The 25074-nt window shown below is 44.1% G+C and overlaps 1 protein-coding gene across 4 annotated transcripts in view; it reads left to right on the plus strand.

The window, feature by feature from the left end:
• Positions 1 to 25074, plus strand: part of LOC138284105 (transient receptor potential cation channel subfamily M member 7-like) — a 1183984-nt gene that overhangs the window by 1105021 nt on the left and 53889 nt on the right. For all 4 annotated transcript variants that reach the window (XM_069222537.1, XM_069222536.1, XM_069222538.1 and 1 more), the window contains 2 exons: positions 224 to 507; positions 11107 to 11189. In XM_069222537.1, coding sequence (XP_069078638.1) covers positions 224 to 507; positions 11107 to 11189 — 367 coding nt within the window. The remainder of the gene's footprint in view (positions 1 to 223; positions 508 to 11106; positions 11190 to 25074) is intronic.

Consider the following 25074-nt stretch of genomic DNA (forward strand, 5'->3'; position numbering starts at 1 on the left):
CTTGCACACTACGTATGCTAGACTTTATCATCTTGGTTAAAATCTGCACACTGAGTAAAGTACATTTTATAGACTCATATAATACTTTAAGCCCTTAATAGGAGCTTTCGGGCTAAGTTTACTCGACATAAAACAAAACAAAAAGTTGGTCGCTAGTGGGGATCATATCTCCAGAGCTGCGCTACATTACATTGCTCCCATTGTACATTCACTTCCTTTGCAGGTGAACTGGTCTCTGTGTACCGCCTAGAGGAGAGCTCCCCTGGCATCTTGAACAACAGCATGTCTTCATGGTCGCAGGAAGGACTCAGTGCAAAGATTGAATTCATCAGTAAAGAGGAAATGGGAGGAGGCTTACGGCGAGCTGTTAAGGTTCTGTGCACCTGGTCAGAAGATAACATCCTTAATGCAGGGAAGTTGTATATCATCAAATCGTTTCTTCCTGAGGTTGTCAATACCTGGGCGAGCATCTACCAAGGCAACACTGTGCTATATCTCTGTCTCAGAGTAAGTGTTTACACCTAAAGGTGTGTACATGAGGCCAAACGATGGCAGTTGTGAACACCGTTGGTATATTATTGTGTTTCTACTTGGCAAAAATCTCCTCACACCAATCATTTCTTGCTATTAGATCAGAGGGTGCAAAATTCCAGCTCAGTCTCATAAATATAGACTAGGACAGTGGTTCCCAACCTTTTGACTTCTGTGGACCCCCATTTTATCAATACTGGAGCCCAGGGACCCCCACTGAATCATTATTGGAACACGGGGAACCCCAAGGAGTCATTACTGATAGCTGGGACCTAATATTATTACATTTATTAAGCAGCCGCGGACCCCCTGAGGAGGCTTCGCGGACCCCCAGGGGTCCCCGGCCCACAGGTTGGGAACCACTGGACTAGGAGAATGCTGGTGACACTCAGAAAATTGTTACAAAAAATGTTGTTCATAAATATCGTGAAATTTACCTACATTTGGGAATACAAGGCTCCGTACATTACTGTTTACATAACCACATAACACCATAAATAGCAGTTAAAGGCAGATTAATTCAGTAAATCCGAGAGGGGCACCCTGATGTTTAGATGGTTAATTTAGTGACATGCTAAGGAGAGGTAAGGTTGGGCAGCAGGCAGTGTACGGTTTGGAGATAAAAAGCGTATTGTACAACGGTGGACCAGTACTGCAGAGATTTGTTTTAGTGTACTTAAAGTTTAAACTTTTAAGTAATGGACATAAATGCTCATTAGAATGAAGACTGGTGAATGCGCATGTACCTCAACATTGAAAATGAATTACTTTACCTTGCATCCTAGGGGCAATGAATGGGTTCTTGACAAAACGAACAATCTGTTATACGTTGCTTAGTTATCAAGTGTCTTTGGCGTTTGAAAATTGCTTTAAAACATTAAAGACGGTCTGCTGTTGGTGTTCTCAATGGTACCTGTTGTAGAATTTACCGGCCAGTGCTGTTTAGACTGCGCCCCTTGGTCCTCCACAATGCACGTCTCGTCTGTTTCAAGTGATTGTGTTTGCGCTCTGTGCGCAGCTTGACCCACCTGCGCAGACATCTTGTCTGTCGCACCACTGTGTTACTATTCAGCTGCAAACTCATTGAACACTGCCTTAAGAAGCTATAATCTTTGTGCATGCTCAAATAACATGCACCTGGGTTATTATTACACATTCAATCTTTTAACATTTAGGGTTTTATTCTGTGCCCCAGGAACTATGCTGCCTGCTCTTGCCCCATCCACAATTTCAAGAAGTTTGTCCTCAGTGGGGCAAACTGTTCCTATACGTACTATTCTTAGTCTTCGTTTAAGTACTGCATGCTGGTCAGGGCAGAAGACCTTGTGTCACCTTCATAGCAATATTCACTACTTGTTTTAAGGCACCTAAAAGTAAATAAATGCTGATTGCCTACCTCCAATCATCGTAGTTGATTTCATCAAATTTTTCAGTTGGCCCAAGACGTTTTTGTTACATAGCGATACATGGCGTATTTGTAACGCACACCACAGGGGACGCTTGGTGCTGTTGACAGAAAATAGATTGATGTTATTCCACAGGTCATTGGCATTCGTTTTGTTAACCTTGGCAGAATGTAAAGCTGAGTGGCCTACCAAAATCCGAGCCTTTTATCACAGAGTCAAAAGCCGGATCCCGCAGCGGATACAATAGGCCGCTAAGCCTCCAGTGCGTCTCTCCACATGTTCCCTTACCTCTGAGTGGGAGATGGGACAGCTGTCTAGTCTATTAGGTACTATTATTTCTGCATGTATGTGAATTGTATTTTTGTAGTGTGAGCGTAACCAAAAAGGCAGTGGAGCACTGTTCATGGTCAAAGACAATCATAAAGTCAACAAATGATAGGAGTGGGAGCTGGCTTGTGGATGTTTTAGGCATTGTGATGTGGTGTTCTTTAAACAAGTGAGTCTTCAATTGTTTCTTAATCTGGAGTAACTTTGTTGCTGAAGGATATGGGTATGTTGTTCCAGATCCTGGGCATGTGGATGGAAAAGGCCTGCTGTCTTGTGTTTTTTGTAACATTTATTAGCCAGAAGTCTGCAGGTGTGCTGAAAACCACTACGGATGGTGCATTTGTCAGAAAGATAAGAGGGGGTGCTAGTTGTGATGGCTTTGTAAATGACGCAGCTGTTGAAGACAGTAAGGGAAGCATAGGAGTTCCATCAGTGTTCTGATTCGGTCATCAAGACAACGCTGATACCTGAGGAATGAAGCTTAGTGCAGCATATGCACAAACATTAAGGAACATCTTGCTTTATTTCCATGCTATTTCCAAAGAATATATTCCAGGCACAATAGCGCTACAGAGTGCTGGATATATTTAAACCAAATACCTGTAAACTTGCAAAAGGAAACACTTCCAATAATCCCAAAAAATAAATGCAGTATATGAAACGGTCCTTACATTCTGTTTAGGACAGCATCAGATTTCTTTTTATTGATGAAAATATTTTAAATGGTTTGTGCACACTAAATATAAAAGTATAAGGACCACCTTTCAACAGATGCATTTACTGACCAGGGTACCACAATTGTCCTGAAATCCATTTATACAAACAGTCAGATACCTAGAACTGCAAACAGTAAAAACAAAATGGATACAGATAAACAGCTAACATGAATGAGCATTGGTGAAGCCAGTCGTTTGCGTTTTCCTTTGAATACAAGCAAGACCAATTGCCAATGCTTGCTTTATTTCTTTATTTTACGTACAAGTGTTGTCTCAAACGTTTTGGACGCCCTGATGTAGAAATAAGGTGTTGTCCATAGGAGTGTGTGAAACATGTACTGATAATATCAGAGGCAGTGAAATAATGGTATCCCTGTGTATTTAAAGTTATATGATATTTGTCTGGCGATCAAATTAATCAATAGAATATTTATGTTAACTTTTTTTATTATGAGTATTGTTCTTAATTTTATCAGTGTACTTTTTGAGAAACGTACGACAAAGACACAAATACCGTCATAAACATGTTATGACATGTTATGATAAAAAATGAAAGTATTTTCCCACCAAGGCTAGTTTCAGCCTCAGTAGCCTTCAGCCAACTTAACACCTTTCACGCAGCACGTGTTTGACGGCAGACTATGCCACTTCTTCAGGGCTGAAATGAGAGAAACTTATTTCCTCTCTTCAGTTATATTCAATTACTTTTTTACAGAATGATTTCGAATAGCAAGTCAACATAATATCAGGTCAACATAATATTATAAAGTACTATTCCAACTACATCAACATAACAAATGATTCACATTTAAACAAAGAACATTTTTCTCTGAACCAATCTTCTAAACTTAAGGCAGAATATTGTACGTGCATAGTATTACTCTTTGCCAAAGACAAACACTATAAAGTACAAAAGATATTTCTAAGTACAAATTTACATTATCATTAGTCATTCTCTTTTGAGACCAAATTGGAGATCTCTTTCAGGTAGCTGTAATTATACAAACTAAATACAAAAATAACATGAATTCCACCAAGTTCTAAATTCTATATTTATTGGAACGACCATGTGGCCTTATAGTAATTTAGTCATATTAACTTTGCTCACCTGATATGATTTAATCAGTCTACTATTCTAGTAGGTATCAAATTCATATACCCAGCATGTGTCATTGGCTTTTGGAGATATGAGTGGAAATCCTAATTTTCATTCACCTAGACTATATGGGGATTCTATTAAATTCCAGATTTGGTTCACATATTTACACAACTTAAAAAGGTTAACCAATTATTGCTGCTTACCTCCCTCTTTTAAGAGTTCAAATTGATCAGTGGCTATGGACTGCAATATTCTCATTTATGTTGGCGGTACATATACTCTGTTGTGGTTGCAACGCAGTATACATATCTGCCAACATTTAAATCGGGTTCGAAGTTTCTCCGAAACACAAGACCTTGGTTTAGAGTCTTGAAAGAGTCTGAAAAATAGTGGGTTGCGGAACCTTCCCTTGACATAATCCCTGATCTCCTTCAAAACAACAAAAATAAAAATCTCAAGCCAAACTAGAATACAATTTAATAAACAAAATGAAACCAAAATGTACAATAAGAGACACAGGAGATGCACATTTTTAGAAGTTTTAGTTAAAAATAGTACCGGAGCAATAGAGTGCAGGTTGGGTACACCAGGCACGGTTAACAATTTTACCTTCTGTCTTTTTGGTGGAGCTCCAGATTCTCCAGCGGGGCACATCTGTATCTGAGGATGGTGCATCAAATTCAGACACCATTTTCGCAAGGTCCTTCTGACTGCTCCGGAGGTCATGGAAGTCCAAAGATTTTGTAATTATTCTCTTTTCATGGTTTCTGGAGCGGCTACTCTGGGGACACTTCTAAGGCTCCCAGGACCTCTGGAACAGCTTTCGGTGCAGGGCTCACTAGAGCAGAGGCTACCCACAAGGTCCAGTCCTGGTCCAGTTCATTTTGGTCATCTGGTCACTTCAGAAAAAAATGTATCTTCCAGCTTTTTGTATAAATCTAGCCACACAAAATGTCAGTAAACTAACCCTTGGTGTCTACTTCTTTGACACGGGTACAAGAGGAAGCATGTCCAGTTGTTCAGGGCTCCTCTCAGATTACAGACAGCAGGTACAGTCTTCTTCTAATCCTCTGCAGGTCCAGAAAGTGTTCTGAGGGGGATTTCTTGGGATGCTGCATTTATGGTTGGCACTAGCTAGTGGGTGAGGGTGACACTTGGCTTTTCCCGAACCAGTGAGGTAAAGGTTCCCAGGGGCAGTCCTATCCACTTTTTTAGCAGTTCCTGTTTGCCCTAGTGAAGAGAATCCCACAGTGCCCCTCACTCCTAAAATCCAGGATGATAAACTCTTCACTGTTCTTGTTCCACCCAGAAGTACGGCCTAGGAAATGAGCAGCCCCTCACAAAAGGTAACCTCTCCCAAAAGTTTCAGAGCCAGTCTGGCTAGTATGGACCTTGGGGGGAAAAAAGTTATGCCTTCTTCAAGTCTCTGCTTACGTAAAACTATGAATGGGCAGGCTTCACCTTTTGTCCCTTTCATGTTAATGACATTCCTGGTTCCAATCCAACTGTCCTTACTGGCATGATGGTGCCCCACACCCCCACCATCCTGTCACCAAGCTTAAGCCATTGTTCAGTCAATCACCTTTTGTAAAGTGCAGCACTGTCACCCACAGGAGTATCTGGGCGCTCAGGGTGTGGTGTCTCTGTCGAAAAGCCAGGTCTTGAGTTTCCTTCTGATGTCCACCATGGAAGGTGATGTTTGGAGGTGGAGGGGTAGGTCATTCCATGTCTTGGTGGTGATGTAGGAAGAGGAGTGACTCCCAACGGATGGGGGGAGGTGAGTGAGGCGGAGCGCAGGTGCCTTGCGGGCAGATGGCATTTCAGTCGATGGTTGATGTAGGATGGGCCTTGATCATGTAGGGCTTTGTATGCGTGAGTGAGGATCTTGAACTGACATCTATTATGGATGGACAGCCAGTGAAGGTTTCTGAGGTGAGGGGTGATGTGGGTACATTTGGTTGGAGAGGTCCAGGATGAGTCTGGCTGCAACATTCTGTATGGTCTGAAGTCTTAGGAGGAGCTGAGAGGAGTTGCCTGCCTATAGAGCATTACCGTAGTGGAACCCTGGAGCTTGGTCTCAGGTAATTGCGCTGCTCCCCCTGCCTAGCTCCATGAGACCAGTTCTCCATTCAGCCCCTGGATAAAGCATTTGTTTTTTGGTTTAGCTGTGCCTATTTATCTTTAATTTAGTTACTTTAGTTGCTTTGGTCACATTTTATTTTTACTGGGTTGTTGTTGTTTTTTCACCTATCTGTTTTACTGCTCCTGCTGTTTTCTTGGCTCCCTGACAGCCACTCCCACATCCCAGGACTACTAATGTAGGCTGTTGTGACGCAGCACCACTGGCAAGCCTGAATTGTGCCAAAGGCAAGCCCATCTGCTCCCAGCCTGCACCCAATGCCAGGACCCCTGGTCCCACACACCGCTACACCACCAAGGAACTTCTGGCCCTGGATCCGGACACTGCAACAATGGCTGCTTCATGTCCTCTTTGCGATCCACCAAAGGACCATTCACCTGCCACCAATGCTACTTCTCCTGCAACACAGGACCTCCTACCCACACTGGACCCCGCGCCACCTCCATTCAGAAGACCAAAAACAACCTGAAGTACTCCAATACATCCTGCTCAACACTCGCTCCCTTTGCAAACATACTACGGAAATCTGGGACACCATCACCACCCTCACCCCTGATGTAGCCTTCATCTCCGAAACGTGGCTCAAACCCTCTTCGAACCCCAACATCGCCACTGCCACCCTCAATGGCTACAAGATGATACACTGTGACCGCACCAGCAAACTCAGCGGAGGCCTCACCATCATCTTCAAGGACACCGTCCGATGCACTGTCACCAATGAAGACCCAACAACCCTCATTGAACACCTCAACTTCCAACTACAGACCAACGCTAAGACCACAATAAGAGGCACCCTTGCTTAAAGACACTCAGGATCCTGGCCAGCCTTTTGCAACACCTTCTCCAACCTCATTGCCCCCAGTCATAGACTCCCACCACTGCGTCCTACTCAGAATCTCAATTTCCACATCGACAACCCCAACAATGCCAACTCCACCACCCTACTGGAGAACCTGGACACCATTGGCCTCACCAAACTGGTCACCAAACCAACGACAAAGCCAGTCACACACTTGACACCATCTTCACCTCCAGCGACACTCAAATTCACTCATGTCACAGCACTCACCTGGACCGACCACACCATTGTTCACTTCACCATATCCGACACCCCACACACCATGGGCAAGCACCACAGTGCTGCCCACTGCACCTGGGACAGGTAACCGAGACCCAGTGGATACTAGCCCTCAGCACTACACAACCAAAAACCTAACAAATATTACCTACTTGATGCCTTACAATCAGGATTCTGGGCCAACCACAGTGCCAAGACCACGCTGATTGCCACCACAGACAACATCAGAGCTCACCTCGACTGCGAAGGAATGGTGGCCCTGATCGACTTCAACTTCTCAGCTGCGTTCAGTACGGTCTCCCACCACACCCTCATCAACAGACTCTACAGCACCGGCACACGTCAAAATACCCTCAAGTGGATTGCCTCTTTCCTGACAGGATGCGCACAGAGCATCTGACTTCCTCCCTTAACCCCCAGACCCAAGAACAGCATTTGTGGCATACCCCAAGAATCATCTCTCAGCCCCACCCTGTTCAACATCTACATGACCCCCCTCCCAGACATGGTCAGATCCCATGGACTCAACATAGTCTCCTATGCAGTTACACTCAAGCAATCCTCTTACTCACCGAGGACTCAACCAACACCAAAACCAGCTTCTGAAAAGCCATGAGCAGCATAGGTAAATGGATAAGCACTGTCTCAAACTCAACTCAAACAAAAGAGAGATATTGATCTTCACAAAGAACACCTCAGTTTGGGACCATAGCTGGTGGCCAACTGAACTCGGACCAACATCCACACCTATGGACCATGCACAGAACCTTGGCATCAGCCTTGACAACCAACTGACCATGAAACAACAGGTCAATGCAGTCGCCTGCTCCTGCTTCCACACCCTTCGCATGCTCTGCAGAATCTTCAGATGGATCCTTGTCAAGACCAGACAAACTGTTACCCAGGCCCTCGTCACCAGTCGCCTTGACTACAGCAACAGCTACAGCACTGTTCCTCTCTGGGAGTAGTTTTCGCACCTTAATAAGGTCAAGCACTTGCAGGGTAGCTACTGGCAGACATATGCAAATTAGTATCCAAAAGCTTACGGCAGTGAAAAGGTAACTTTCTAAAAGTTATTTTCTCTAAATATTTATTAGAAATATAACTTCACCAATGAATTGGACTTTTAATAAATACAAAATATAGGCCCTCAACCCAACCCCGGCGGTCCAAAGACCACCAGGGCCACTGTGGCGGTGTCACCGCCAACGAGCCGGCAGTGAATACTGCCAAATTAGGGGTTTGGTCAAAGCCAAACCGCTGAGCCTCCACCCATCCCATCACATTACTGCATTCCACCGGGCTGGAGGTGAGCACCTCCAGCACAGCGTAATACAGCTAGTGGTATCACGAGAGGGGAGACCGCCAGCATTTCTCTGGCGGTTGCACCGCCAGAAAAAGCTGGCAGTCTTGCACCCTGTCACCAGGATACACTCGCACACACGTTCACATAACCGCACACATTTAAACACACCCCCACTCACCCACGCGAACGTGACATACACACTGATAAACACAAACTCTGCACTCATGCACGCATTCACACCCCCCTCATGCGCATACATACATTCACACACACCCGCACCGCTTACATGCACGCATTCACCAACCTTCCCCAAGCACAAACATACATTCACACACACACACCCCTGCACCGCGTACATGCACACATTCACTCCCCCTCCCCCATGCGCATACATACATTAACACACACACCCCCTGCACCGCATACATTCACGCATTCACTTCCCCTCCCCATGCTCATATATGTTCACACACCCTGCACTGCAAACACGCACTCACCAGCTCTCCCCATCTACTCACACAAACACTTACCCCCTCCCTCGTCCACACACAGTCACTTACACATGCAGACACACACCTACGAACACTCCCCCGCATTCACTTAATTCACACTCACACACACACACACACCTACCCTCCTCTGTTGGACGATACACTTACCTGGTTAGTCGAGGAGGTCGTCCAGGAGGGGACAGGTCCTGGCACTTCCACCGCCAGCTGCACCTGGCCATCCAGGCACCGCCACACCGTATTACGGGTTGTAATACAGTGTGCGGTTTCTTTTTGGCGTGGCGGTACTGCCTCTGCACCACTGACCGCCAGCACGACTGGTCTTGGAATTCCACCAGATTTTAGGGGGAAGTCAGAGATTAGTCATATTTGGGCAGTTTTAAGACCACCAGCATTGGCGGTATTTCTGCGCCCAAGGCTTCAGCAGTCTTGAGAAAAGACTGCTGAAGTCGTAATGAGGGTCATAGTCTTTGAATGACTAATTAAGCTGTTTCCTGTCCAACAGTGCAGATTAAAGTTTATAATCAGTACTCAGATATTTTGTATGATCCAATGGAAAAACCTGTTGTGGGCTAGTCACTGAAGGAACATGTTATCTTTAATTTTGGACATGTTCCAACCTGCCAGCTGGACTACAAGGTGTAGTTAGTGGTTACTTAAAAATATATAAAAGCACGTTTTCCTGCCTTCCAAAAAAAGACCATTTTGACAGGTTTGACGGCAGTCTTTTAGATTGCCACAGTCAAGCTAAGCATGGTAGCATGAAGCTATGCTTTACAGACCAACCCTGTGGATGACACCATATGTGCTGCAGTGCACAGGAGGCATTTAATGTCCAAGCCCAGTAGTATTTCTTATACAATAAACTATGGGTTTATAGCTAAATAAGTAAATCAAGGTAAGTCATTTTAACCATGCTTAAAGGGGTTTCCCAGGCAAGTTACTCCTCTTTAGCAGGGGTAAAGTGCACAGATGTTTGAAAAAACAGCAAAACTAGGGTCCAGAAAAAGGAGAAACTGCTGCGGTGACCATGCAGAAAAAACAGATACACTACACCATGTGTCTTACTCCAAAGCTGAGGTGAAGTACACTTAAGACTGTTCTATCAACTTTGGAAGTGTAGTTTGTGAATAGCAACCTTGGCAGGGATCTCTGCAGAGAAAAGATAGGAGAGGCGGAGGTCTCCAGCATAGGTTTGTGATTTATATTTTATAATATGTGAGTAGATTACTGTTGTATTGCTTTACCTGCTACAACATGCAGTTTGTGAATCAGGCCCTAAATCTACCATCATATCTTAATAACCAACAATTTCCAGTCGCCTCTAATCTACATGCATTGGAAAGTTCCATATTCAGGGATCAAAGTGCAGTTTGCAGGTAACAGATAGTATGTCAAGTCAAAATTCTCTGGAACTACATGTGCCTACAATAGACATCCATGTGTACTTTGTAGGCCAGTTATTCAAATCCATTGAGAGTGTTTTGTGGGTAATTGCACCTTTGGCAGGGGTGTGTTTGAAAACACTGTCACAGCAAGATCGGATACCTAGAATAAATGTACAGCCAGTGTAGAATATTCTGTGACCAGTGAAAATTGCAAGCTTCCTACATGCTTCTAAAGACCACAATATATACCGTAGAGTGTATGCTTAACTATAAATCTGGTGTTTAAGTGGGATGTTTTAAGCCATGCTTCTGACCTCTACCCCATCACGCCCAAAATCACAGTTCGTACACTTTTCCTTTTTAATCTCCGACCACTGAAAAATACTGAAACATTTCTGAGCTTTTCTCTTAAACTAGGCCTTTTATGCTTCTGTAAACGGATTTCTAACTAATTAAAACGCTAACAAACGTGTCATGAATATAAAACTGCTCCTGTGTATTCGGAAAATTAAGTTCCGGTACGTTTTAGGTTGTTGTATTATTTTGATTTAAAATGTTCACATTTTCCTAATGATTGATTTGCTTAACACCCTGTTTCTCTTTTAGGAAATACAGCAGCAGAGGGCAGCACAGAAGCTTCTTTGTGCTTTCAACAGTATGAAGCCAAAATATATTCCCTATTCTCCACGGTAAGTGTTTAAGTGCGGTTTCTGTCTACAGTGACATGCACAGCCGTAGTTTCGTAGACCTGCAAAAAATTACATTTCTTTACAAACATACCCGAGCACTCACTAACCTTAACACTATAGTTTGTATGTAGCACCATTCTATATAGAAAAGACAATTTTTAAGTTAATAACACTAAACTGTGGCAGCTCAGGAACGTTCTATACTACACTGTAGGTAAATTAGGGATTGCACTGTTGTAGCCTGGGAGCCTGACAACCTCCAAGAGGAGTGGAACTGCTTTACTGTACACTGCTCAATGGAACAAGGTCAGGAATGGGAAATAAGATACATGAGCCAGCAATCTCAATTCACCCCATGACGATGCAGTGTTTTACATGTGGTACCAGATCTGCAAAATACTTTGGAACAATTTATCCATCGCTACTATTAGACAATACAGTGGCTGCTTATGACTGATAGCACAGCAGCCATTTATATAAATTGTATCAAGGCCACACACACGGGCGGCTCCTCTATAAGGGCGGAGGTGCGTTGCCCCCCTGTCAGCAGCATCACGGGGTGATGAGCAATGGGGGAGTGCTTCAGCACTCCCTCCCCCCTCAGCGTGCAAGTGTGTTTGGCCGGCCGTCTCGGGCCGGCCAAACACACATGCGCAGGGGGCTCTCTCCAGCACGGCAACACAGAGAGCCTGCACAGGCTCCCAGTCTGCCTGGGAGTTCCCTGGCTGGGTGCTCCTAGCCAATCCTGACGCTACTCTGAGCAGCGTCAGAATTGGCTGCAGGGCAAGCTGGGAGCCTGTGCCTGCACTGCAGTGACAGAGGAGAGGAACTGCGCGATGGAGGAGTTGTTTTAAAAAAAAATATATATATTATTTTTTTATTTAATCCTTCCTCCCCCGCGCACCGCCTGCCCATTCTGCTTTGTGCGAGCTGCGACTGCACACCATTGTACTCAAAGAACGTTAACCATCACTACAATAGAATGAGAACTGACCAAATACAATTACCAGCAGTTGTTCTTTGCTTGGACTGTCTTCATGCCACAGAGAATTGTCCAGATTGTATCCTGATGCAGTGTGCCAGTCGCAGGACAAACAATGGTAACTTGGGCCCACACGTTTCTTTGTGTGCAGTGCTGAGCAGCAGTGCTTAATTTGTGCTTGTTGTTTCCGGTGCTGAGCACCGGTACTTATTTTTGAGGGCCAGGGCTTATTCTTCTGCCTCAAGCATTTGCTGCTAGTAAAAGACATATGGGAAAGACGGATGAAGGGAAAAACGAAAAAGCATCACAAAGGGAGAAAGTAGAAAGCTGCAAGAGTGAGCTGAAAGGGTAGGGAGTGGCTTTCTATGGATTGAAGAGGCCCGAGATGGCTTCAGGATTACGCTGCCTCAGTATTCCATGTTCACACATTTAGTTGCAGCAGCCGCGTGTTTAAGAGGAGGGCTTTGGGCACCAGCACCTTTTTATTTACAAATTAAGCACTGATGAACAGCAACCTGCAGCTGGGATAAATAGAGTATATGTTCTGCAAACCAACTCGACCTGCTCCAAATGCCCAACTTCAAAGGTGTTTGACCGAGTTTTGTCCAGGCATCAAGCAGGTGTCAATGCCCAATGCAACACAGCTGGACAATTCCTCACATAGCTTCAAGACTTAGCAGCCCATTAGGCTAAAATACACTCTTTTGAGACTTCACAATTTGGCCCAGAGATATGCATTTGTTTTCCCTTCAATAGTTCTGTATATATGTGCACTACATAGGTTTATTTGTGTTCTGTATATATGTAAAATATGTAGGAGTAAGAAATTGGATTATTTGTTGAAGGGTTGAGAACCCACATCAAAGATTAATCACGATCCTCATCATGGTGAACCACAAAAGTCACTAAATAAACCTGTATTTAACTCTCTAGTAGCCTAGCCGAAAGTCAAGCTTAACTGCAGTACTCAAATAGCCATGAAGGTAAAACACAACACAAGAAAGAAATTTCCCAATTTAGAAAAATAGTTTAAAGTCTAATAAATAAATAAATAATTAAAATTACACCAAAGTGATGGAAATCCAATAGGTAGAACCAGAGTTATGACTTTTTGAAGTTTAAGGTTCAGAATAGCACCCAAAAGATTTAAGCGCCAACTACAGGACAAAGTCAAAAGTTAAGACTGCCCGCGATGGAGTGTGGAATCATCCAGGTGAAAAGTTTTACCTGCTGACTTAGTATTTGGAATGGAAGTCAAAAATCCTCAGCAGTACAAGGCATGATGCTGTGGGGAAAAAGGGTTCTTCTTCATCGGATAGCCGCTGGAGAAGGTTTTAATGAAGGCGTTGACTTAGAAAATACAGTGTATTGTTCACACTGTCTGAACAGCTCCAAATAGGATAACTTTGAATTTTGCACCCTGAGAAGGGCCCATGCCGGCTGGATAGTTTTTGCGGCTTCACCCAGTGAAACCTTTTACCTTTGGACATAATCACATTTTGGAGCTCAGATTCCTCCAGAGGGGCAAGACTGTAGCTGAAGAGGGCTCGTTGCGGCTGGGCATCTTTACTGTGGAGTTCTGCTGGATCGGATTGGCTGCTGTGGAGAGGAACATAGCGAGAGCAACCTTAATTTTTGCCCAGTCGAGATGTACCTTCAGCGAGATTGGCTTAGCTAGTTGGCCCCACTTCCTCACCGGCTCTCAGAGAAAGGGGTTGGCAAAACGTTTTAAATCCTAGGTTTCCAGAATGTTTAGGTGGGGTTCACTTTGACACCAACCAGGGGTCCAGAATTTTGAGGGCAGCACTTGGGGATCAGGACTCACTCCAGTAGAGGCCAGCAGCAGTGGAAACTGGTTATATGGAAAGTTGCAGGAAAGGCCTCTGAAAGCTTTCTGTGGGCCTGCAGCTTAGTCAGGATGTCTCCAAGCTGACCCTTGGAGTCAGTTCTGGGGTCCTGGGTTTACAGCAGACATTTAAGACTTCTTTGAGTGTTTATTATGGTTGTTCTTCTGATCTTCACATGTCCAGGAGTACTCTGAGAGTAGGGGCTCACCTTTATGCCCAGTACTATCCTATGGGTGGAGGATAAGCCTTTTCCTACCCCCTAAACAGTTCTAGTCAGTTCCTCTAACCCCACTGAGTTTGGTGGCAGACTAACTAGAAATAGAAAGGACAGGCTGGCCCAGATGTGATCTGTTTCTGCCAGTGACAGGGTAGGCCTCCTCTGAAGTCAGGAAAGGGCTGCGTACAGTCCCCAAGCCACCTGTTCTGGAGAGGAACACCCCTCCCCATACCTTGGGCCCTTTGTCCACTGTCAGGGAGAAATACACATAACACTCCAGGAGAGCGATCAGGGTTTAGGTGACACTGGACACTGGCAGAAAGGCACGTTTCGCTTAGGTAAGAAAATTACAACATTCCAAAAGTGCCATTTCGAAAAAGAAAACAAAAACATACAATCTGACTTTACCATTAAATTGGGTTTTAAATTAAGTGAGTGCTTTAATCATGTGCTGCACCCAAACTGATTATAAATTGTTATATTGTGATCTAGTGTTTTTCTATTAAAGAACCAGCCTTGCCACAGTGAAAAACAACTTTGGAGGTTTGTCACTGCTAGGAAATATAAACTTTAATTATACATGTCTAACATTTTAAATACCATGCACACTGCCCCCTGAGCATTTAGGGCCGAAGTTAGGGGTGATCTGAAAGCATTAAAAAGAAATATTTTGGCCTGGGAAAATGTTTATTTTGCTAGGTAGAAATGTCAGTTTAAAACTGCACCCTTTAGCTGCAAGGGGTATGTCTGGTTTCATGCTTTACAGGGCTACATTAGGGGGTGGCACAATGGGTGTTGCAGACCACTTGTAGCATTTCATTTACAGCCCTCAGGTTAATTTAGTACCATATAATAGGGACTTACCAGTACATTAAATGTGCCAATTGGGGTATGGCAGTTTCTCAATGTTTAAAAGGGAAATCACTGGCACTTTACCACAGGTTAGTACGGGTAAAGTGTGCAGAGTTCTATGGCCAACAAAAATGGGTTCAATAAAAGAAGGCACAAATCTGGGGTGACCCTGCAGAAAGGACAAATTTGCGCCAGTCGGTTTATGCAGAATTGCACTATTAAGAACAGGAATATGGGACACAATAGAAACTGAATTGTGAAGATGGATCTTGGCTGCAATGACAATGGCTGCCTTGTGAAAGTGTTATGTGAGCTGAGCTTTTTCCTAGGGTTTCACTGCAAGTCACTGGGTGTTACAGACCTGTGCAACAGGGGAGTCACCCATGGGAAGAGATGGCTCACTCGCATTTGATCTTGTAGCTGGTCGATGTCTGTCCTGGGATTCTGAATAGCTGGAAAGCTCCCTCTACTCAAGCAGCAGCAAGAGCACATTTGGGTACTGTGGTCTACCCACCAAAGCAGTGCTTCTGCCCTACCAGGACATGGTCTGAGGTTGGCCTGCATCCTGAGGCTGAAGCCAGTGTCCTTCAAAGGAGGCTAATAACTCTTATCAGGACTAGCAGAGATGAGGGAGTGGCAGTGAGCGCTCCTGACCCCCAAGATGAAGCAGATGCCATAAAGATGTTTAATGAGGAAGTGGTGCCATCAACGTGGAGAAGGAAGCATTCTGATGGTCTGAGCCTAACGGAATGCAAGTGACAGTTCACCTTGTTTGCTTAGAACATGTGTTCTCCACCTGCCTGCATAGCAACTCTCTCTCACAGAGTAACATTTTGGAATCTCAATTTGGGCCCTACGCAGCATCTTACCTGTTGACAGCACTGGACTTTGTGATTCTCTCTGTGTCCGCCCTTGAGAGATAGCCATTGATCTTGCTGTATATTTTTTGACTGTCTGAGGTGCACAGTCTTTCTGCCATGTCAATAAGCTATATGGCCTCCTGTTACATACTATACTATGGTTGCTGAATGCTACCCATGTGTGTTGGACTGGTGTTGTCCTGGGGTATTGATGGAGATTTCTGTGAGACAACTGCCCTATGAAACATAGCTGCAACACACAACCTTTCACTCACCGGACACTGGTGCTACTGATGCTGTCAGTCTGGGTGCTGTAACCCAACGGTCTCTGCTGCCACAACAGACTGTTGTATTAGTCTTTAAATATGGATGGTACGGTCGCCAATATTCTGGATACCATAATCTGGACATGTCATATGTCTCTGATTTGCACAGCCTGTCAGCTGCTCTTCTTTGAAGTCCCCTTAGGCAACAAACAAGAGCCACAGGTGATCTCTTACAAGATGTCTGAGGTTGTCTTTGATCTCTTCCATCACGTAGCTCATTACCATAATGGAGCATAACGTCATGGAGATGGTTCCCAAGTGAAGTCCACAAGAGTGGATGTCTCCACTTTCAATGCATGACTAGATTTTACTGGAAAAAAATGGTGACTGTTGAACACTGACTGGATAAGGAAACTGACTGGGATCAGAACATCTGACATATGAAAGGCAAACTTATTGACCTGGACGACTGTTCTAGCTGAGATAAAATAAGGTTTAATGGAGTGGCAAAAAAGGTTGTGAAAGATGATGTAATCAGCTTTTGGATGGAGTTACTCTGGCACCTTTTAAATATCCAATTCTAGAATATCTTGGAATTCCAAACAACCCATAGGATCCATACCAGGATTTCCAAAGCTTCAACTAAACAATGCCCTAGCGTTGCATTTGCTTCATGCCACCAATATACAAGGGTGATTCTTCTGGCAGAAAAGAATAATAATGGCCCTTTTCTTTTTGCAGGCTAGACTATCTCAGTTTCGGCGGACTACTTGTCTGATAATATTTTAGAAGGAGGAAATTCTTGCCCCTCAAACCACATCTCAGAAAACTGAATAAAAATACAGCTTTCCAGACCCAGTGAATATGCCCATAGAGCTGGCTAGAAGCCTTTGGTACTTGGGACCCAGAACAAACTACAGAACATGTTCAGCTCTCTCGACTCTGACGCAATGAATACAGCACTTTGTCAACAACGCATCCACCTGGGCCCTCTACTGGGCCTCCAGACCTACTACACCAGGGGTCTCCAAGATTTTCTGTAGTGAGAGCTACTTCTGGTCAGTGAAAATCATAGTGAACTACTGAAAGCTAAGCAACTCCCACTGTTTCCAGACAGTCCCACAACCAGCTTAATTGGCTGTAAAACTAATGTCCGTAAAACCAAATACTGTGTTTGGAACAAAATACTTTGACCAGGGGCAGTATGACAGGGCTGCCATGTGCATCAGTGAGCGCATGTGTTTGGGGATGTATGAACATGTGCATGTAAATGGGATAAATTTATATGAGTGACTGCGAGTCTGCGTCATATGTACTTGTGGCACAAGGCACACCTTTCTCAACATGTGGCACCGTAACATGTACAAAACAAACATAGAACCATTTGATGAACCGGAGAACTTTATAGTGCTGAAAATGTTCTGCAAAAATGATCATAAAATGGGACATTTTTCTGCATTTTAAATTTCTCCTATTTAAAATAATGCCTGTATTTTTCAGTTATAAATATAGCACTGTGTCTACCATCCACAGGGAGGAAGATGCCTGCTGTGTGTAAAGGCGACAGTTTAAAATGGGAGAAAAATAAATTGCAGAGTTAACTTTGTTTATGTGGATTCCATCAAATTGATCATTTAATGTTTTTCACATTTCCAAGTGTCATATTTACAAATACGAGGCATGTTGTTCCCAGTTGTCTGTAAAGAGGGTGCCATATTTATGACAGAAAATACAACCATTTGTTTAAATGAGAGGAATTTTAAGTGAAGAAAGATGATTCATAAAATATTATGACTTAATTATTTTAATTGGTAGTGGAGAAAAACATTAAAACTTAATGTTTCATAGAAATATTTTTCTCCTTTTTAAATTTCTCCCATTTAAAAAACACAACTGTAGTTTTCTGTTATAAATATGGCACTGTATCTACTGGCCACTGGGAGCAAAAGGCATGTGGCTTGTAAATGCAAGCGTTCGAAATGGGAGAAAATTAAAATGAAGAGTTACTCATTAAGGTAACTTTTCATTTTAATTTGATCCCATTTAAAAGCATTCAGTAACATCATTTTGATCTTCCATTCCCATATTTAGTTGACAAGGACTTTTAATTATGCCTGAAGATACTAATATGAAATAAACACAGCCTTTCTTTAACTTTAAAAGGAAAATGTGACTCTATGCTTATTTTGAAAATGAACTAAAGGCTGTGAGCTACTCTGAAGGTGTTGGGAAGCTAATGGTAGCCCGTGACAGGCTAGTTGGAGACACCTGTACTGTATCCTTCACCATTGGAACTCTAAAGTCTGACAGACTAGGCCAGAGATGCCTGGCTAAGATTGGTTTGGATGGAATAGTTGATGGACTGAATACATCCAAGTTCCCATTGAAGTGACACTTCTTCAGACAAGCAGAACACCTGATTACCCAACTCTACTTTTTTCCAAAATGCACCCTATCTCATGGTGGGATCATCCTATGGGCACCTCCCTAGATCCACTGTTGCCATCTTGAAATTGCCTATATGTCACACTTACCTTAGACCTCCCCACCTTTTCCTGGAAGTTTCTTTCACTTCCAGGCCCACTTTATTGACCCTTCTTTCCCACAAACATGATAACACCAAGACACAGACCTAAGCCACAGACAATTTCCTTGCTCACTATCAACAGTCTGGACACCTCTGTAAAGAGAAGAAAGATTCTACAATACATGCACCACGTGAACGGATTTCGCCCTTTTCTAGAAGAAACATCCGCGTGAATCTGCATTCCCTAAGCTAAAGCGTGACTCAGTGGGTTTGGTGATCATTAGTCAGCCTATTCTGTCAGGTACTACGAACACCAAGACCAGATGCACTAAAAATGAGTAGCAACTATGATCAGAAAGCCCTTGCACCACAGAAAACAAAATAGAAAAATGTGGATGCTATAATAATAGTCTGTTGAGTATAAACCCCTGTAGGAAAATGCCACTGTTGGCATGGTTACCCCACACTTTTTGCCCAGTGGTGACGCCAGGTTTGATTGAAATTGTGCTGGCATCCTGATAACCAGGCCCCAACGCCAGTGTTCTTTCCCAAAATCTGTACCTTTGCTTCCACAATTGGCACCCCCCTGGCACACAGTTAAGTCCCTTGTAAAAGGTACCCATGGTTCCAAGGGCCCTGAGACCAGGGAAGGTCCCCAAGGGCTGCAGCATGTATTATACCACCCTAGGGGACCCCTCACCAAGCACATGTACAATGCCGTTGCAGCTTGTGTGTGCTAGTGGGGAGAAAAAGGCAAAGTAGACAAACCACCCGTGGCATAGGAAAGACACCCCTCTAGCAGGCCTTACAGCCCTAAGGCAGGGTGCACTATACCACAGGTGAGGGCATAGCTGCATGTACAGCTACAGTATCTAAGTCCATTCTTAGACATTGTAAGTGCAGTGTAGCCATATTGAGTATATGGTCTGGGAGCTTGCCATTATGAACTCTACAGCTCCATAGTTGCTTTACTGAATACTGGGAAGCTTGATATAAAACGTCTCAGCACAATAAACCCCCACTGATGCCAGTGTGGGATTTATTGAAAAATGCACACAGAGGGCATCTTAGAGATACCCCCTGTGCGTTAGCCAAAAGCTGAAGCCCCTAGCAGAGAAGAAGGAAGACAACTAATTTGGCCCCAGCCCTATCGGCCTGTCTCCTGCTTCAAACAGCCTTCAAAAGAACAGCGACGCATTCAACGGGACCAGCGACCTCTGCCCTGCACCGAAAAGGACCAAGAACTCCGGTGAACAGCGGCACCGTCCAGGAAGAAACCAACAACTAAGGACTCTAACCTCACTCCAAATGCGTAAGTCCTAACCACTGTGCACCCGATGCCCACAGCCCATGTCCAGGTGGCCCAACCAGCTAGAGAGGATCCACAGGTGATTCCGAGCAACTGCCCACCCTGGGTTGACCTCTCCATCCCTCCACAACAACACCTGCAGAGGGAATCTCAAGGACCTTCCTGACCACAAAGCTCTGGATGAAGATATCTGACGCCTAAAGACACACTGCACTAGCAGCACCCAGGCCTTGGAAAACCCGACCTCCAGTGCGGCAACATTCACCAGGGGGCCCTCCTCCCTGTCCACCATGTGGTTTGCCCGAGACGACCTCCTGGACCTCGCCTGCAGCCTCTGAGTGACCCCCAGGGTCCCCTCATAGAGAATCATTGAAGACCCGACATCTTGTTGGCACACTACACCCGGCTGCTCCAGCGCCATTGAGGGTGTGTGTTTGGTGCCTACTTGTGGCCCCCCAGTACTCCTCTAAACTCCCCAGGTCTGTCCTCCGAAGACGCGGGTACTTATCTGCCTGCAGATCTAAAACCGAGTGCCCTCAGTCTCCATAGGAGCCCACATTAATTTTGCCTACACTTTGACATCTGCACCTGGCCAGCCTCGTATTGCTGGTGGTGGGTGTTCAGGGTTAACTTGAACCCCAACCTGTGGGCTTCCTAACCCCCAGAGACTGGGACTGTAAGTGTTGTATTTACCTGCAAGTCAATCTAACTTTTCTTCCCCCCCCCGGAACTGTTTCTGAAAATTGCACACTGTCACATTTTAAAACATATTGTTGCCAATAATTCAAAAACTGTATAACTTAAGATTTCAAACAAAGTACTGTTGATTTATGTGTGAAATACGAATCTATTGAAGTACTTACCTGCAACGTGAATCTTGTGATTCTAAAAATAATTTAAGAAAATATATTTTTTTTCTATATAAAAACCATTGGTCTGGAGTTGTCATTGAGTGTGTGCTTATTCTATTGTCTATGTGTGTACAACTAATGCTTTGCACTACCCTCTAAGCCTCTTGGCTCGACCACACTACCACAAAAGAGAGCATTAATATTATCTACTTTAGCCTCTGTTAAGCCTCTGGTGAACCCCTGGACTCTGTGCACACTATATCTCATTTTGATATAGTAGATACAGAGCCAACTTTCTACAACCCCAAATACAAGCAGACACAACTTTCTGTCCAAGTTGTCTAGAACATTCACTGAATTTGAAGCTACCTTAATTGTAGTAGGTGAACACTGGAGCCTTACGATTGATCTCATGCTAGACAAGACTGTTCCAACAGATTGTGGGAACAATAATGATAGATCTGTCCTCTCAGACTTTTGCACAGATCATGTCCTTGTACATATCTGGCACTTGTGAAATCCACAGTAAAAGGAGTACACCTTTCTCTCTAACACTCCCCCCGGTAAGGAGTCATATATTGAGATTTTCCTCTTACAATACTATTAACTGGCTGAAGGGGTGCAGTGTGACATAAGGGAAGGTGGCCTTATTAACCATGACTTTATCCACTTAGTATTGAAGATAGGACTTGTTTCCCTTCCCCACCGCTACAGCAAATGCAAGCCACTATATACAGATCACCGGCCTTTAAGAAAATTCTGTGCTCTCATGCAAGCTTCTATAAGACAGCAAATGATTCACCTTCTACACTAGTTCAGCTTCTATGGGCAATGGTGAAGGCTACCTGGAGGGGAATAATGATGCAGGACTCCTTCACAGCTTACAATGAAGTTAATTCTGAATCAAATACACGAGAGGCTTCTGTCAAATCCTTAAGGACCCAGTATACAGCCCATCCAGCCCTCCACTCGCCCCCACACACACACACACACACACGGACGTGATTGGGATCTGAGAAGCTAGCATTTAGTCCCTTGTTTTTAGGTCAGGTAGATCAGCTTTCATTAAGCTGAAATGGAGACATTACGAGCAGGGGGAAAGGATAGAAGACTGCTGGCTTTTCATTGATTTCAGAGGGAATCCCAGTTGGCCATAACCACAAACCATGACAAGCACTGTGGACATGCACCCCATTGACATTGCTGAGGCCTTTACATCCTTTTATGAGAAACTATTGAGATTTGATTATTTAGATACCTCAGCGGATAAGGAAGATATTTTGCGACCACTCAATATCCCCTCCTTATTGCTGAAGATGAGTTCGCTTCTTAAGAGAGTAAATATGTTAGGAGACATAATTGAGGCCGTTAAAGACCTTCCCTTCTTAAAATCCTCAGGAGAAGAGAGTTTTATAAACCTAAGGTCTCACCTTTTTGAACCTGTACTGTATCCTGCTTATAAGGGGGTCGAATTTATGGACACTATTGATCACATCTCAAAAAAAATGATTAAGTACCTCACCCCCAAAGTTGGTAAAGGCTTAGTTGAAAGTGGCAGTAATTTCCCTGTATACTTGATTAATGTAGATTGAATATCGTGCCTTGCTTTGGGTCTCTAAAAATGATCCTGTCTCTGGTACACGAATCCTAACTGGGTTGGCCGTTACAAATATGTTTTTTTCATTACCTGACCCTATGTTTCTTATTCACTTTTTTCACAGTTCTCTGGGTATCCAATCAACTGGGGCAAAAGTTAAGCAGTGCCCTGGACCAGTCTCTGTGGTTATGCTATGCACTGGGTGCCAGGGGTATGAAATATCTGCTTGTTTCGTTGAATAGAGGTTTAGGAACCTGGGGAAGACAACACATTAATATCTTACACACAAAACAGCTTGTTTTAGTTGGACTCATCTGGACCTTTCCCTTTGAGGCAGATTTGAACTGAATAGAGTTACGGTGGTGAAATTTTTCCAGTATCTATTTGGAATACTGTCCACAAACGACTTTTTGAATAAATAGATGATTTTATTAAGCAGTTTGCTGGGAGGTCTCAACAGAGACTTGGACTGCCCAACCTAAATGTGAACACCTCACCTGGGAGCATGAGTTAATACTGTCATATCAGCTTTTGCAACTGGTGTATTTTCTACAGAGATCTGAACGACCTTCTGTGTTGGTGAATTTAAAGAGTAACGTGTTACAGACCACACAGGAGACTACACACACAAAATGCTACGGAATCCATTAATTGGTCGGTTGTTCAAAGCCATACTTAACTGTTCTAATTAAATACACAAGCTTCCACACCAGCACCGCATTAGAGTGCAATGCAGGTACGTGGTAGGCAGCTTCAAAATAATATGGCGAAACTGGAATTGGAAAGATATTATACACCCAGACAATTTGTTTGTCTAGACGTAACTGTCGAGTCCCTTGCCAATGAATGCAGATTGAATGGGAGTCATCTCTGACAGTACCAGCAGTTGGTGTATTGTTCCAAGAGAACTTTAAGCCTCGAACCCGACGCTCTAATTTACCAAGACCTCACGAAATCGGAACCTTTACTGGGGTGATGGTCGACCTTCACAGCCTCCGAATTGGTCATTAGCTTCCAAACCAACTCAGCCAGCCTCCAGATTACCTTGGCAGAGGTCACTAGGCCAAAGCATTCTTCTGACGACTGGTCTGCCCTGCGCACAAAGCTGGACGGAAATCTGTATATTTCAAACTACTAGTACTCAACCATTTGGAGTTTGCTTAGGGCTCAGTTGCTCCCCCCTCTCTAACTGTTGAAGATGGTTGATCGGGACGTTCTGGACAATCTCCTGTGAAAGAGTCGTTCATACGATTAAAGATCAACTGGAAATACTTCACCAGATTTGGAGTCCATTCCAGGGTGGATAACGGAAATGGAAAAAGCTCATGCACACCCTTTTCTTGCCCTGTCTGTACTAACTTAATTTACTCACTGCCCCGAGGTGAAGCCGCTCTAGTAGCCGACACCAGGGCATCTTCCTTTATCATAACGTTAACACTCAGCGCACCGGTTCATCTGACTGTTGACAGTGCTGTTAGTGGGAACCTATCCACCCACCGAGAACTGGTTGTTTATATTCCTCTTCACATGTCCTTCCATGCGCGGAGGCTGATCATTCTCCAGTTCGCTCGTTAGGGAAGGGTTCCGAGCTGCTTAACGTTCACAGCATTGATGGCTGATGTTCTCTGATTCTACAGGGACACGCTGCAAGATCTCCATATGAACACTGTTACCCTCCCAGTACTTATCTTCACTTTGTGCTACTTGATCTGTCCATTTCCTGCCATCGTTGTTTTGGTTGCTATAACCCAAGAATAAACACTAATGAAATATCACTGGGGAAACACTGGTTTCACCACGTAATGTATGAGTTTATTACTTCCCAGTGTAGTCCCCATTGCATCAGTGCTTTAAATGGGCCGGTAGTCACCGGTACGGAGTACCGGCACTTTTTTATTTTCTCCCCTTGAGTACCGGAACTTTTCCTCTCAGATGGAGAGTACCGGTACTCACAGGGGTCCTGGCATTGACAAGTGGTGCTGCTCATTAATTCCTGCCTCGGCAGCAGTTTCAGTTTCAAATGCCTCTCGGAGAGTGGAAGCCGGGGGTGAGCTGCTGTAAGAGCGCCGAAGCAGAGCTATTTGAGCTGCATTGGAAGTTACCAGGGGAGGGGAAGGGTGTGGCTGCAGGGCGCTATCTTCAGCTTAAAAGGTGATTGTGAAACCTAATGGGCAGGGGTGTGGGAAGCATTGTTCAGGGCAGGGAAGCTTGTTTAGTAAACCTTTTGTTTAAAATGCCTGCACATTTTCACCCATCAGCGTTTTTAAAGTGAAGGCGTTTGCATGAAAGAAAATCTCTGCCCTCTCCACCATCTTTCCCGATTAACCTAAAAGAAAAACGACATTAGAGACAAAATAAATGATTTTTTTTAGCGTTCTACAAGTGGCAATCTCTTGCTTTAGATGGAAAACCAGATCCAAACCAATTGTTACATGGAAGATGGTCCATGGAAGATGTGACATTTTCATACATTTTTGAATTTTAGAGGCCAAACCTGTGCATTCTGGGATTTGTAGTTCTTTTTTTCATTCTACGCAAGAGATTAAAAAAATCTCAGCAATAAAGCATGTACTGTAA

This window comes from Pleurodeles waltl, chromosome 3_1, assembly GCF_031143425.1.
Source record: "Pleurodeles waltl isolate 20211129_DDA chromosome 3_1, aPleWal1.hap1.20221129, whole genome shotgun sequence".
Classification (NCBI taxonomy): domain Eukaryota; kingdom Metazoa; phylum Chordata; class Amphibia; order Caudata; family Salamandridae; genus Pleurodeles; species Pleurodeles waltl.